This window comes from Geotrypetes seraphini, chromosome 12 (assembly GCF_902459505.1).
Source record: "Geotrypetes seraphini chromosome 12, aGeoSer1.1, whole genome shotgun sequence".
Classification (NCBI taxonomy): Eukaryota; Metazoa; Chordata; class Amphibia; order Gymnophiona; family Dermophiidae; genus Geotrypetes; species Geotrypetes seraphini.
In genome coordinates, this window is record NC_047095.1 from 70,721,043 (window position 1) to 70,733,335 (window position 12,293).

Consider the following 12,293-nt stretch of genomic DNA (forward strand, 5'->3'; position numbering starts at 1 on the left):
GCCGTTCTCTTGCCCGGTCAGTCCGTTCAGGAGCAACGGCAAAGCGACTTCACCTCGTTTCCCACTGTTTTATGGCCGTTTGCATCCAAATCGTGGATGAACCTCGCTCGTTCCGAAACCAGCGAGAGATGCCACCGCTTTTCCTCCTCCCTGGCTTGTTGTCCACTGAGTTGCCACATCCTTGAATTATTTTCTGGCTACATTTCGATATCTTTCTCTTTAGTTCTTGCAACAACAAAAAAAATAAATCAGTTAATCCATCTGAGAACTTAAGGTCCCCAAACAGCTGGTAATATCTATGGGGTTTTTTTCCTTCTCCTCCTTAACATCTACCTTTTTTTTTTTTAATAAAAAGTTTATTTAATCTTTCCATTGTTTCGATATTTGGAAATCGATATTTGTGTGGCTTGTTTTTAGCAATGAAAACCACTAAGTTCTTTTTGTCGATTCCTTAAGCCACTTTTGCAAATGAATCGCTTAAGAAATGGCGGGTTTGCGAGTTCGATTCGGTTTTGCTTACAAATTCTCTTTCTTTGTTCAACGCTTTTGCAAACTTGGACTTTCCGGGACTCATTTCTTTGGAGGGCGCCATAGTGGCAACGGTTTCTCTTTGGCTTCTTCTAATTCGCCTTTTTCTTTCCAGAATTTTCGATGTTTTGCGTTGATTCTGGCTCCTGAGATTTTCTTTTCCACCCTGGCAAAAAGTAGCTGTTGATTTATTTGGCTGCTTTTTCGATTTCTGTCCTCGGCTCCTCTTTCTCCTCCTTTCAGCAGAGATGTCAGCTGTTATTACTGACTATTGATCTCTTTGCAAAGTGAGAAGTGAACTAAAATTAATGTCAATTTCACTGCCCAGATCAATAGCTGGAGTTATTTTAATCTGGATTTGCACGGGGTGCTAAATTAAAAAAAATCAGCATAGAGACGGAGAAATGTGGCCCCATTTTCCTAGCGCCCCGGTTGCCTTTCAGCCCTGCTCATCCTGCAATCTATAATTTTTTAATTAAGAGATTCAGTTAGTTTTCTTATTTGGAGTTTTGTGTTTCAACGCCTGACATTTTGACATTGGAAGTGTATTAACTATAGATTTTCATAATGATGCTGGCCTGTTACAGTTAACACTGCCTAGGTTGCTAATGGGGTGAGAGAGGAGGAGGGGAGAGTGGGAGAACTGGACTTTTCCCATTAAGAAAACAAAACTGCTGGGTGGAAGGGATGCATTTTGCAAATAAAGTGAATTTATTTGTTTTCCTGCAATAAGGCACGGTCAGATATGGTGATAGCTAATTCTGGGAATTGTAACCTGATGCATTCTGGAAGCATCTCTTAGTTTCTGTCTGTTTGTTTAGTTAGAAAGTTGTTATATTACCCTTCACAGGAAGCATTAGACTACTAGAGTAATAGAAAAGATATCACATGGGGGGGGGGAGGGGGAGGGAGTATGAGTGAGATTAAAAGGCAGAGCAATGAGCACGGGGGAGTTGAAGCCCACGGCAGATGGAATATCAGAGGCATCCCAGGATTTGCAATTAAAAGACTTTTCTTAGGTAAGGCCTTTTTATGATCTCCTGCCTCAGCCAGAAAGTTCTTAGAGACAGACATATTAGGGGGTGCAATGACTACTGGGAGGAAAGGCTCGGCCTTTGTTGCCGGTCTTCAGTCCGGAGTGGGTGGTGGGCAGCCGGGCAAGGGCTGTAAAGGGGTCATGCATCTGACATACCACAGTACCTTCCGTGTCCCTAGTGGACTCGCATTCTTTGAAGATTCTGAAGGATTTTTGCTTTCTATGCAGCGAATGATCCAAGGGGACATATGGGGTGTGTTTGTTTTAAGCCTTTTCTTTGACTTTTCTAGTATAAGTGAGTTTGTGGTTTTCGCTGCAGATCCATGAAATCTCCATTTAAAAAGAATACCGTTCAAGCCCCTGTGAAAACTGTTTAATTGTGCAAACTTCCAATGAAGACATTTTCCAGTTTGTCAGATTCAAGCCAAATATTCTTTCTTGAAAGCATCTGACCTGTTGAAATATCTCATGATCCCATCTCAGTCTAGCAAAGGAGGGAAGGGTAGGTTTTTCTTACAGCCCTTTAGAGAGATTCCAGCTTTTTTCTTAAAATTGGTTTACTGCAAATTTGTCTATTCGTAAAATAATTGTAAGTAGAGTTTTTAACAATTGTGAGAAAGGTAGCTGGAACATCTTGCGTGCATCAGGTGCGCGGTTGGGGGTCAATTCTTTACCAGGGGGTGGGGAAAAGTTCTCGGCCCACTTCCTAAATTCTCAGCGTTCTTTTGCCATCTTATTTCGTTAAGGGCCAATTTGCAGAAACAAAATTCTCTGTTTTGACCTTGTTTCAGATTTTTGAATTGAACCATATTCACGTCATAGAACTTTTCGGCACCCCTCCTACATTGCATGGAAATGTATTTTTATGTCACAGTGTGCTATGCAAATTAGTCAATGTATTTTCTGTTTAATGTGTGTGTATGTAGATATATAAAAATAAAGACATATATATATATATACATACATCTCCATATTTATAAACTAAGAAATTAGTGGAATGCAGGTACCGTAATAATGCTGCAGTATTTCTGTGGATATATTTATTTATTTAATTAATTCATTTTCTCTCTCGCTCTCCCCAAAGAGCTCAGAGCGAGTTACAAGTTAACATAATATACAGTTTACAAGTTACAATTTGCTATAGCACAAGTTTTTCAATACAAGTTTTTATCCTAACTAGGGATCTAATACCAAGATACATAGTATATATTTGAAGTGCTAAGTTACTTCTGGGGGAATTCTGTGCAATTCTTTACATGGTGCAGAAGGGAACAAAAAATATCATGTTTCTGATCCCCTCCCTTTGTGGCATATAGTCATAGATAGCTCAAACAAATACTGTATATATAATTAATTCTACAAGGGGGAGCTGAAAAGTTCTCAGCCCAACCAAGAGAGTGACGTGGATATGGCTCAATCAATGATCTGAAAAAATGTCATAACATAAAATTTGTTTCTGGAAATTGGCCCTTAATGAAAAAAAAGCAACACTCTTTTCAGCCCCAGTGGCAAAATAACGCTCAGAATTTAGAAAGCGGGTTAGCTGGGCTGAGAACTTTTCAGCACCTTCTCAAGTATGTAATATAAATAAGTCGAGTATAGGATAATCCGGCCATTGTGATGTCACTGATGAGGTTGACTCTCATTGGTGGGATGGGGCATTATGACATCACAATCTCAGCTCTGGTTACCAGACACTGAATTTCTTCACGCTACCAGGGGGTGTTGAAAAGTTCTCAGCCCCACCAAGAAGAGAACGATGTGGATCTGGTTCAATCCATGATCTGAAACAAGGTCAAAACAGAGAATTTCGTTTCTGCAAATTGGCCCTTAACGAAATAAGATGGCAAAAGAACGCTGAGAATTTAGAAAGTGGGTGGGATGGGCTGAGAACTTTCCAGCACCTCCTCATAACTACAGCATTCACTTACCCGTCTACTATACCTGAATGTATATAATTTTGATAAGAAATAAAATACAGCAAACAAATGATCTCATGAAGAGTAAAGAACAGGAGATCTCAGATATCTGCTCTCTTGATTACAACTTCTGAGGACTTGAGTTCAACATGTAGGAGACTGGGAGAAGGCTGGACATTTCCTCCCAGGGCTTCCCACTGTATCTTCTTTCTGCCGGGTATAATCAAGGTTACGGCACTTGGAAACACTAACATTTTGCACTATTAATGGCTAATCCACGATGAGCTGGAAATCTATTTAAAACCCAGTACATTACTAAGGACAATTTCAGTGCCATTCTCCATTTCCCCTGATAGACAGATGCTAGCAGAGACTGAACCGCGCATGCAGTAGCTTGAAAATCTTCGGACACCATCCATTTCTGTCTAGTTTTGTTTATCCTTTAAGGAGAAAGCAGACTTTGGGTACATTTTTCTACACTTTAATATCTCTGTTAAGTTTGGGAGGTGTTAGGTGTATTGTAAAGAAAATGCACATAATATATAATATTCTTGTGGTTTAATTGTTTATATATGTGAATGAATTTATATGCATGTGTGTATATATATATATATATCTATGTTTTATAAACTCATATAGCCCCTCTGAAGCAAAGAAATTCATGTAAAATAGCTTTTTTTTTTTTTGTAAATCAAAGAAACCTTATAGTAAAAATTTATTTGGCAAAAAAAAAAGCGCACTGATTTCTTAAAAGAATAGCTATCAAGCTAGATCTTTATTCTCAAATACAATGCAATTATTAAATAATCAGTAGTTACGAAATAAATCCGAATTGTGTTTTGAACAGGGCATGTATTTCACAGCTCAGCACTGTGTTAAGGTTTTCCTTATAACCTCCCCCCCCCAGATGTTAGTACATATGTCTAGAATCTTAGGGGTTTTATTTTATGTTGTGATTTTTAATTTTCTATCATTCCAAGTGAAGTTTATGAGTCTTGTGAAACTTGCAGCATAGTCCAGTCACTTTGGTTTGGGAGAGTGAGAGTGCTTTGAGGGGATGTTTATTGTCGAAATGTTCATTCCAGTTGAAATAAAACCCTAGCTTCTGCTTTCTTTCCCTGTGTCCCCCCAGGTCTTGGAAGATAATGCTGTTGCAGTGATACCGTCTGCCTCGAGCCTCGGCAGCCTTCTTTTTCCTCAAAGAGGAACCGTTTCCCACCATATTTCACCGAAGAACAAGAATCCCCATGGACTTGCACCGAGCAGCATTCAAGATGGAGAATTCATCCTACCTCCCGAACCCCTTGGCTTCTCCAGCACTGATGGTTTTGGCCTCTACGGCAGAAGCCAGCCGTGATGCCTCTATTCCCTGCCAGCAGCCGAGGCCTTTTGGGGTCCCAGTGTCAGTGGACAAGGACGTACACATTCCTTTCGCCAACGGCTCGTACACCTTTGCATCCATGTACCACCGCCAGGGCGGGGTGCCAGCAGCTTTCCCCAACCGGGACTTCCCTCCATCCTTGCTACATCTCCATCCTCAATTTGCTCCCCCTAATCTGGACTGCACCCCAATCAGTATGTTGAACCACAGTGGCGTTGGCGCTTTCCGGCCTTTCGCTTCTAGCGAGGACCGCGAGAGCTACCAGTCGGCCTTCACGCCAGCCAAACGCTTGAAGAACTGCCACGACGGAGATTCTCCACATCTGCGCTTTTCTGATGCAGAGGGCAAGGAGTATGAGTTTGGCACTCAGCTTCCCTCTGGCTCCCCAGGCTCGCTTAAAGTTGATGACACGGGGAAAAAGATTTTTGCCGTGGCCGGCCTCATTTCTGACAGAGAGACCTCCTCTAGCCCTGAAGACCGAAACGACAGATGTAAGTACATAATCTTTTTGCTAACTGAGTTCTTCGCATATCTGTTAGATTACAGCGAACTGACCGAGCTAGTGTAACATACCTTTCTCTTTTGGCGTGACAAAAGATAGGTCTCTATATTAAGTCATAGTGCCATATTAGTGTCGAGAGAAACCCCTCCTGCAGCTGTTCAGTTTTTAAGGGACACTTTCCGAGCAATTCTACAACCATAGAAGCGTGCAGAGGTGAAAACCATGAAACTGTTAAATTCTTTTGTGCAAGAGAGAACTAAATGGGAATACATTCCAGAAGTAACATAATTTATTTAGAATCTAATTAAATTCACTGAAGTGGAATGTTCAGATATTTACATGTACATAAACATACATTCATGTGAAAAGATGGGCCTAGTGATCACCAGCTAAACTCTCTTTCGCTGTAAAAGGACGTTAGGAAATGGTTGAACCACAAAAACGCCTGAGTGCGGGTTTGGAAGAATATTGGCTTGGTGTTTTCGGTCCTTTGATTTTTCTCTGAGCCAGTCAGAAAAGTGTCACCGAGGATAGAAATAAAAAGAAACATCCTGTTTGCTCAGATCAAACTTGTCACTCCGTGTGAATATTCCACGCAGCAGAGACCAGGTTCTGACTTCCTTCTTATGGAAGATGTGCTTCACGTCTGTGCGTATATTTGTTCACGCACACAGTGGCGTACCTAGGGTATGTGGCACCCGGGGCGCATCATTTTTTGACACCCCCCCCCATGTAAAAAAAATTTTTTTTTTTTTTTAAGGTCTGCACCCCCCCCCATGTAAAAAAATTTTTTTTTTTTTTTTTGAAGGTCTGCACCCCCCCCCCGAAGGCCTGTCCCCCCTTGAAGGATGCCTGCCTGTCACCCCCTCCCCCTTGAAAGCCTGCTTGCCTGCCCGCCCGCCCCACCCTGAAGGCCTGATGCCCCGACCCACCCCGAAGGACCGTTCGCCCCCCTGGCCTCCCCGCACCACCTATGAACAGCCGCAGCAGGATCGCGAAGTCAGCGTCAGCGATCCCTGCGCTGCTTCCTGCGCCACGGTCCCGCCCCTCCTCTGACGTCAGGGGAGGGGCGGGATCGCGGCACAGGAAGCAGCGCAGGGATCGCTGACGCTGACTTCGCTATCCTGCTGCGGCTGTTCATAGGTGGTGCGGGGAGGCCAGGGGGGCGAACGGTCCTTCGGGGGTGGCGGGGGACTGAACGGCAAGGCCGGGAACACCCCCTTAGGGCTGGTACCCGGGGCGGCCCGCCCCCCCGCCCCCCCCTAGGAACGCCACTGCACGCACATGAACCAGTGGCCGCCTGCAATCTTACCTTGGGTGCGTTTTTCAGGGTATTTAAAATTATGCAAACTAATCTGGTTTTAAGACCTCATGTATACTTAAGTGTGGTTATCTACAGATCCAATTTGAGACATGCTGATATATATTACCACCTCTGAGATAAATTTTCACAGCTCTGAGCTTAGAAATTACTAGTAGGTGAGAGGGGATCTGCAGACAAAGGATTTATAGAGTTCTAATAAACCACAGAATTTGTGTACTGTATATGCCGTGTACTGTGCTTTGGGACTGCGTCATTGGTTCTGTGGTGTCAGGTAGAAATGTCAAGTCAGGAATTTTGCTAACACAGTGATTCTGTTGGGCGCATTCATCATTCACTTGAGTGTGTATATTATATGCTGGGATCTTGCATTTAAAAAGGAGTCTGTGTGTGATCCTTGACTGGATCTCAGTTCTCCTTCTTTGGTTTTATACCCTTATTACGATGACTAAACCGGCTCTCTTAACCCTCTGCCGACTTACTATTTTTCTGGACAAAGCGGAACCGAATGCAATAACAGTGCAGTAGGCCACAGACAGAGCAAGAAAAGGGAGCCAGGAGTAAGAGGAAGCAAATTTTATTGGGCCTGACACGGCCTGTGTTTCAGTGAATGTCTCCATCAGGGGTCAGTATGTTGCTCCACCAAAGCCAAGTTTCCTTTTTCAGTTTCACAAAAACAGGTTTTGGTGTAGTAACATACTGACCCCTGACGCAGGCATTGGCCGAAACATGGGCTGCGTAAGGCCCAACAAAATTTGCTTCCTCCGATTCTTGGCTCTGTCTCTTTAATCTTCTCGATGACATTAAAATTTCACCCTATGCTTATGATAGACTTTATATGCAAGAAGTTGGTCACAATTCTCCTCGAGTTATTTCCGTTCCCAGACTGCTTTTTTGACCCAGGCCAGGGGCAGCAGAACAACTTTTGGCTAGAGATGCAAACAAACCAATCTTTGGATCTGCCCCTAAGCTTTACTACTAATGCTTATTGTTTCTATAGCGCTGCCAGACGCACCCAGCACTGTACATTATATTAACCATGTAAGAGGCAGCCCCTGCATGACAGAGCTTACAATTGGGTAGGTGGGATGGAGGTAGGAGTTAAAAGCAGCCTTAAAAAAGTGGGATTTTAGCCTGGATTTGAACACTGCCAGAGATGGAGCTTGACGCATGTACAGTTACCCAATGAATGGAGTTCCCAGGGAAGAGTATAGGGAGAGATACTGAGCTGCTAAAGAGTGAATGTACTTGTACGTCAATAAGAGGAATTTGAACTGTATTTGGAAGTAGATAGGGAGCCAATGAAGTGACCTGAAGAGAGGCGTGAGACGAGCAAAGTGATTCTTGTAAATTTGTGAGCTGTCAGCTTAGTTGCTGATGCTCTGTGGGCAAAATATTAGTAGGGCATGGCCTCCTGTGATCCACCTATTCCCGTGCTATGGAGTTGAGGGCCTACAGTAACCTAGAAGCTTCTGTCCATGAGATTTATGTCTTAAAAGTTGGAATGAGAAAAGTGAGGTTGAAAGGGCTTCAGAATTTCCCCAGTTCTTAGCTTAATCCTTTGTCCCTAGAAGTCATGTGTTTGCACTGGAGACACTGAACTAAGAGTCAGAAGAGCGGACCTAGTCATGTCTTTGACGCTATTCATTATTCCCATATAGATCTGCTTTAATATGCTTGAAATTACAAATACAACACATTGCTATATGCCACTCTTGAATACAAAACAAAAAATACAGCCCACTCAAGAAAAACTTCCAAGTTATTCGACACTTTTGGTTTCAATGATATGAAATGAAATGAAAAGTGTGGAATAACTTCTACGTTTCCTGGCTCCACATCATTCTCTTCTTGGTTGGGCTGAGAGCTTTTCAGCGGCCCGTCGTATAAGGAATGGTATCTTATGGTTGGATTGGTCACACTGATGCATTAATTGCCTGACCGAGGGAGGCGGAATAAACCGTATCTGCACAAGGAAGGTGAAAGAAAAGCCTCAGACACGGAGAGGTGTTCCCACTCTCTTCCACCCAAGCGTCACTGGCAAAAAACTTTTGCATATAACTTATTACTGGCAGGTGGGAATCTGAAAAGAATCAGAACTAACTGGAAAAAAACAAGCTAGTTAGGAGAGCACCAGGCCGATGATCGTGTCGTGGCTTTTAAGCCACTGCTTCAGGGCCGTGACACCAACACTCCAAATTATCGATTCCTCTTTTTTTGCTGTTTCAACCCTCACAAATTCAGCTGATTTTCAGGTTTAAGGAGTCCGTGTACTTTATAGCTGAAGAATGACTTATAGTGTGGCTAAAAGTAGATACATGTGCTTGCACTACATTGATCGATGGTACAGATGTTCATATGGATGTGGATGGCTTTGAAACGGAAACACACTTGCCTAGGTTGCAACCATGCTTCTAAAGTTCTCCCCGTAACACCTCTTTTTATATATCGTGAAAGTACATGCATATGTTTAGGTAACTGAAACATCCTCTCGCGTGGATTCAGCAAATCTGCTCTGTATTACATAGAAGTAGATCCTGACTAACCCTTGAGCACTGAGTCAAAAACACTCTTGGCACGGTATCACTGCTGCCAAGAACAGGGAGGAAGAGCCACATTACCTAAGAGAGGGAAAGCTCTAATATCTAGAAGGGAGACGGCAGAGATGACTGTGTGTTGGGGAAGGCAACGGCAAGTATGTTTCAAGAAAAAGAGAAGAAATACAGGAGCCAGGCAAAAAAAAAAAAAAAGTGGCATAAGTCTCTACGCCCTGGAAACGAAGTGAAATGCCATGATTTTGATTCATTTTGTAAGCACTGCTGGGCTTCAGTGTGGCTGATCAATGCTCTGCGAGGATCGCTGGGGAGCAAGATTCCGAGACTGAATCCAGAGCACGCTGTTTCCTTCTCAATTTCTTTTTCAGCTCTTCACTGAGCGGCTGCTCTTTTCCCAGCATTTTCCCCTTTATCATGCTGATGCGAGGAAGAGAGATGTTCGAGTCTCTCTTCTCCCGACCGCTTTTGCTTGCTTGGGATGTCCACTTGAATTAGGCGCAGTGTTAAACGTTCCAGTGCTGAAAGACTCCTCCGGCCTTAGCCCAAGGTACCCGTTAGCAATAAAAGCCGTCATAAAATCAACCTGTCTTGTAAATCGCTGACTCCGAAGCTCAAAGTGTGCGCACCGCACGCTGCCCTTCCTGCCTGTCACATTCCTAATTTGAGACAATAGGGCCATGTCCCTTGAGAACGACAGCTGCCTCTTTCTCTTCCCTGCCAGCCCCAAACCAGGCGCTAACCTCGTCTTGTCATTATTCCTGTGGTCAGTTTGACTAGAAATCCTACCTGTGGAAGGTTTCAGGTTTATTTAAAAATTTGATATACCGCCTTATTAAAACTTCAAAGTGGTTTTACATAATATAAAAACAGAGTATAATAAAAACGTACATTAAGAACAAATTACAACCAATGCTACAAACAATCAAACGCACTGAAGAACATTAACTTACCGATACAAGATGGAGAAGGGCAGAAATACAATTTGTATAAAGAGAAAGAGGGGGAGAGGGACCAAAACTAAAGGAAAGGGAACAAAATAGAAATGTAAACTAAGCTAAAATGATTAAAAGATGGCAAGGAACAGATTTCCATTACTGTCCTTAAAAGGACTATCATACGTCTTTAAAAAGAAAAGCCTTCAAGTTACTGTTCAATTTATCAAGGGTTGGGGTCAGAGCTGATTTGATTAACTTTATTTACGTCAACATTTTAATAGTCTGCCCTGGAATATTGGTGACAAAAAAAATAATTGCCTGAAGGTACCAACCAAAAATCTACAATGATTACAACGTGTGCAAAATGCAGCGGTTCGCCTTTTGAAAAACCGGAAGATTCACGACCCCCATCACTCCAGCTGCCTTTTCGAAACCGCTGCATTTTTGACAAAATGATCCCAGCCTACGTGCCAGGAAAATTATCCACCTATATCCCTAACCGACCTCTAGGATCATAAAGCGAAAGAAGACTTTCTGTTCCCTCAGCATGATTCCTTCTACTAGGAAATGCCTGCAAACCTGTTCACTCTTGCTTCTTACCCAGATTATGGAATAAACTCCCGCCGACTATTGGATCTCAGGCAGGATTATTAAATTTCAGGAAAACGGTAAAAACTCACCTTTTTACTAAATAGTGGTCCTATCCCTAAACCAACTTCAACTAGTTCCCCATATATGCTATCCAAAGAACCATCCTTGAAGACCAAGAGAGAAGAGTAAATACTGTCTTACTGGTATAATAAGATCTCATATGTCAGATCCTTGATTGATCGTTAATTGTAATTCCTCCCCTAGCTATTTGGTCTAATCCTTAGTAGATGTCCTTACTCCAACCATCTTATCGCTAACGCCATTACATATGTAAACTTGTAACTCGTTCTGGGCTCCTTTGGGAGGATGGGCTAAGAAACGGAAGAAACATAATAAAAAAATAATGAAAGGCACGCAGGTTGGAATACGCTCAAGTTTTGGTGAAATCTTAAAAGCAATCTCCTAGCTTGCAGCCTTTTCTAAAATACCTGCAGGTGTGCACATGCAGCAGGAGCAGACGTTTTACAAATGCGTACATTGAAGAAATGAATAGTGCGGACCCAGCGGCAGTGACACGGTTAAATGGCGCCACTTCCACGCCTTGCCACCCTGTTTTACAATCCTACATGTGCAAGTATTATGTGTGCAAATATGTAGGATTTACTATGAACGGTGTTCCCCCGCGAATTTGCAGTTTGCGAATCACGGACCCAGTCATTCGCAGTCTGCTCCGACCGCCTCTTCCTGTGTGTCAAAGCAGCTCTTGATTGGTGTAGCCCAACTTTACTACAGGAAGAGGCGGTCGGAGCAGACCACGAGTGATTTCCTTCACCCGCCGGCGCTCCAGCTGCCCTCTCCTGCCTCCCCTGCATTTGTGGTTTTTCAGAATTCGGGGGGGGGGGTCCTGGAACGGTACCCCCGTGAATTTTTGGGGAGTACTGTATGTGTGTATATACATAGGATGATTGATTATGGTCTAAATATGTCTGTATTGAAGCTCATGTAAACCGCTCTGAATTGACTCCCCGTCATTAGTAGCGGTATAGAATCTCTCAATAAATAATAAACATAGCGGCTACAAATATGTAGGGAGGCTGGAACTGCGCTGTGTGATTTAATTTTGGACGTGGACAAAGCCTACATGGGATTAAGAAGGACGACTCCCTTAGGGGGAAATTCTCGATTGGCACCTAAGTTAAGTAGGAAATGCTGTTTGAAAAAAAGTGTCTACTGGTGCCTAAATAATACTTGTTGGAATCATTCCTATGTAGGCGCTTTTGGCCACCGAATGCCGCTATGGGCAAGGTTAACACTGGAAGTGGCGTTAGACGGCCTTTAGCACCTACGTAAGCACGATTCACGGCACAGCTAAGTGCTAGAAATGTAGGCATGGAAGAGCCTGGCCTAAATTTCTGGCACCTATCTGTCACACAGGCGCGATTCTCTATAGTTTGCTGTCACGTGACTGACACACGATCAGCGGCTGCTTTTTAGGTGGCCATCAATATTGGTGCCCTATAGAGAA

General features: G+C 43.1%; 1 protein-coding gene across 1 annotated transcript in view; it reads left to right on the forward strand.

Annotated features, from left to right (window-relative positions):
* Positions 1-1,453: 1,453 nt before the first annotated feature.
* RNF220 (ring finger protein 220) overlaps positions 1,454-12,293 on the forward strand; it is a 586,572-nt gene continuing 575,732 nt past the window's right edge. Inside the window, exons 1-2 of the mRNA XM_033915741.1 lie at positions 1,454-1,547; positions 4,616-5,355. Coding sequence (XP_033771632.1) covers positions 4,731-5,355 — 625 coding nt within the window. The 5' untranslated portion in view covers positions 1,454-1,547; positions 4,616-4,730. The remainder of the gene's footprint in view (positions 1,548-4,615; positions 5,356-12,293) is intronic.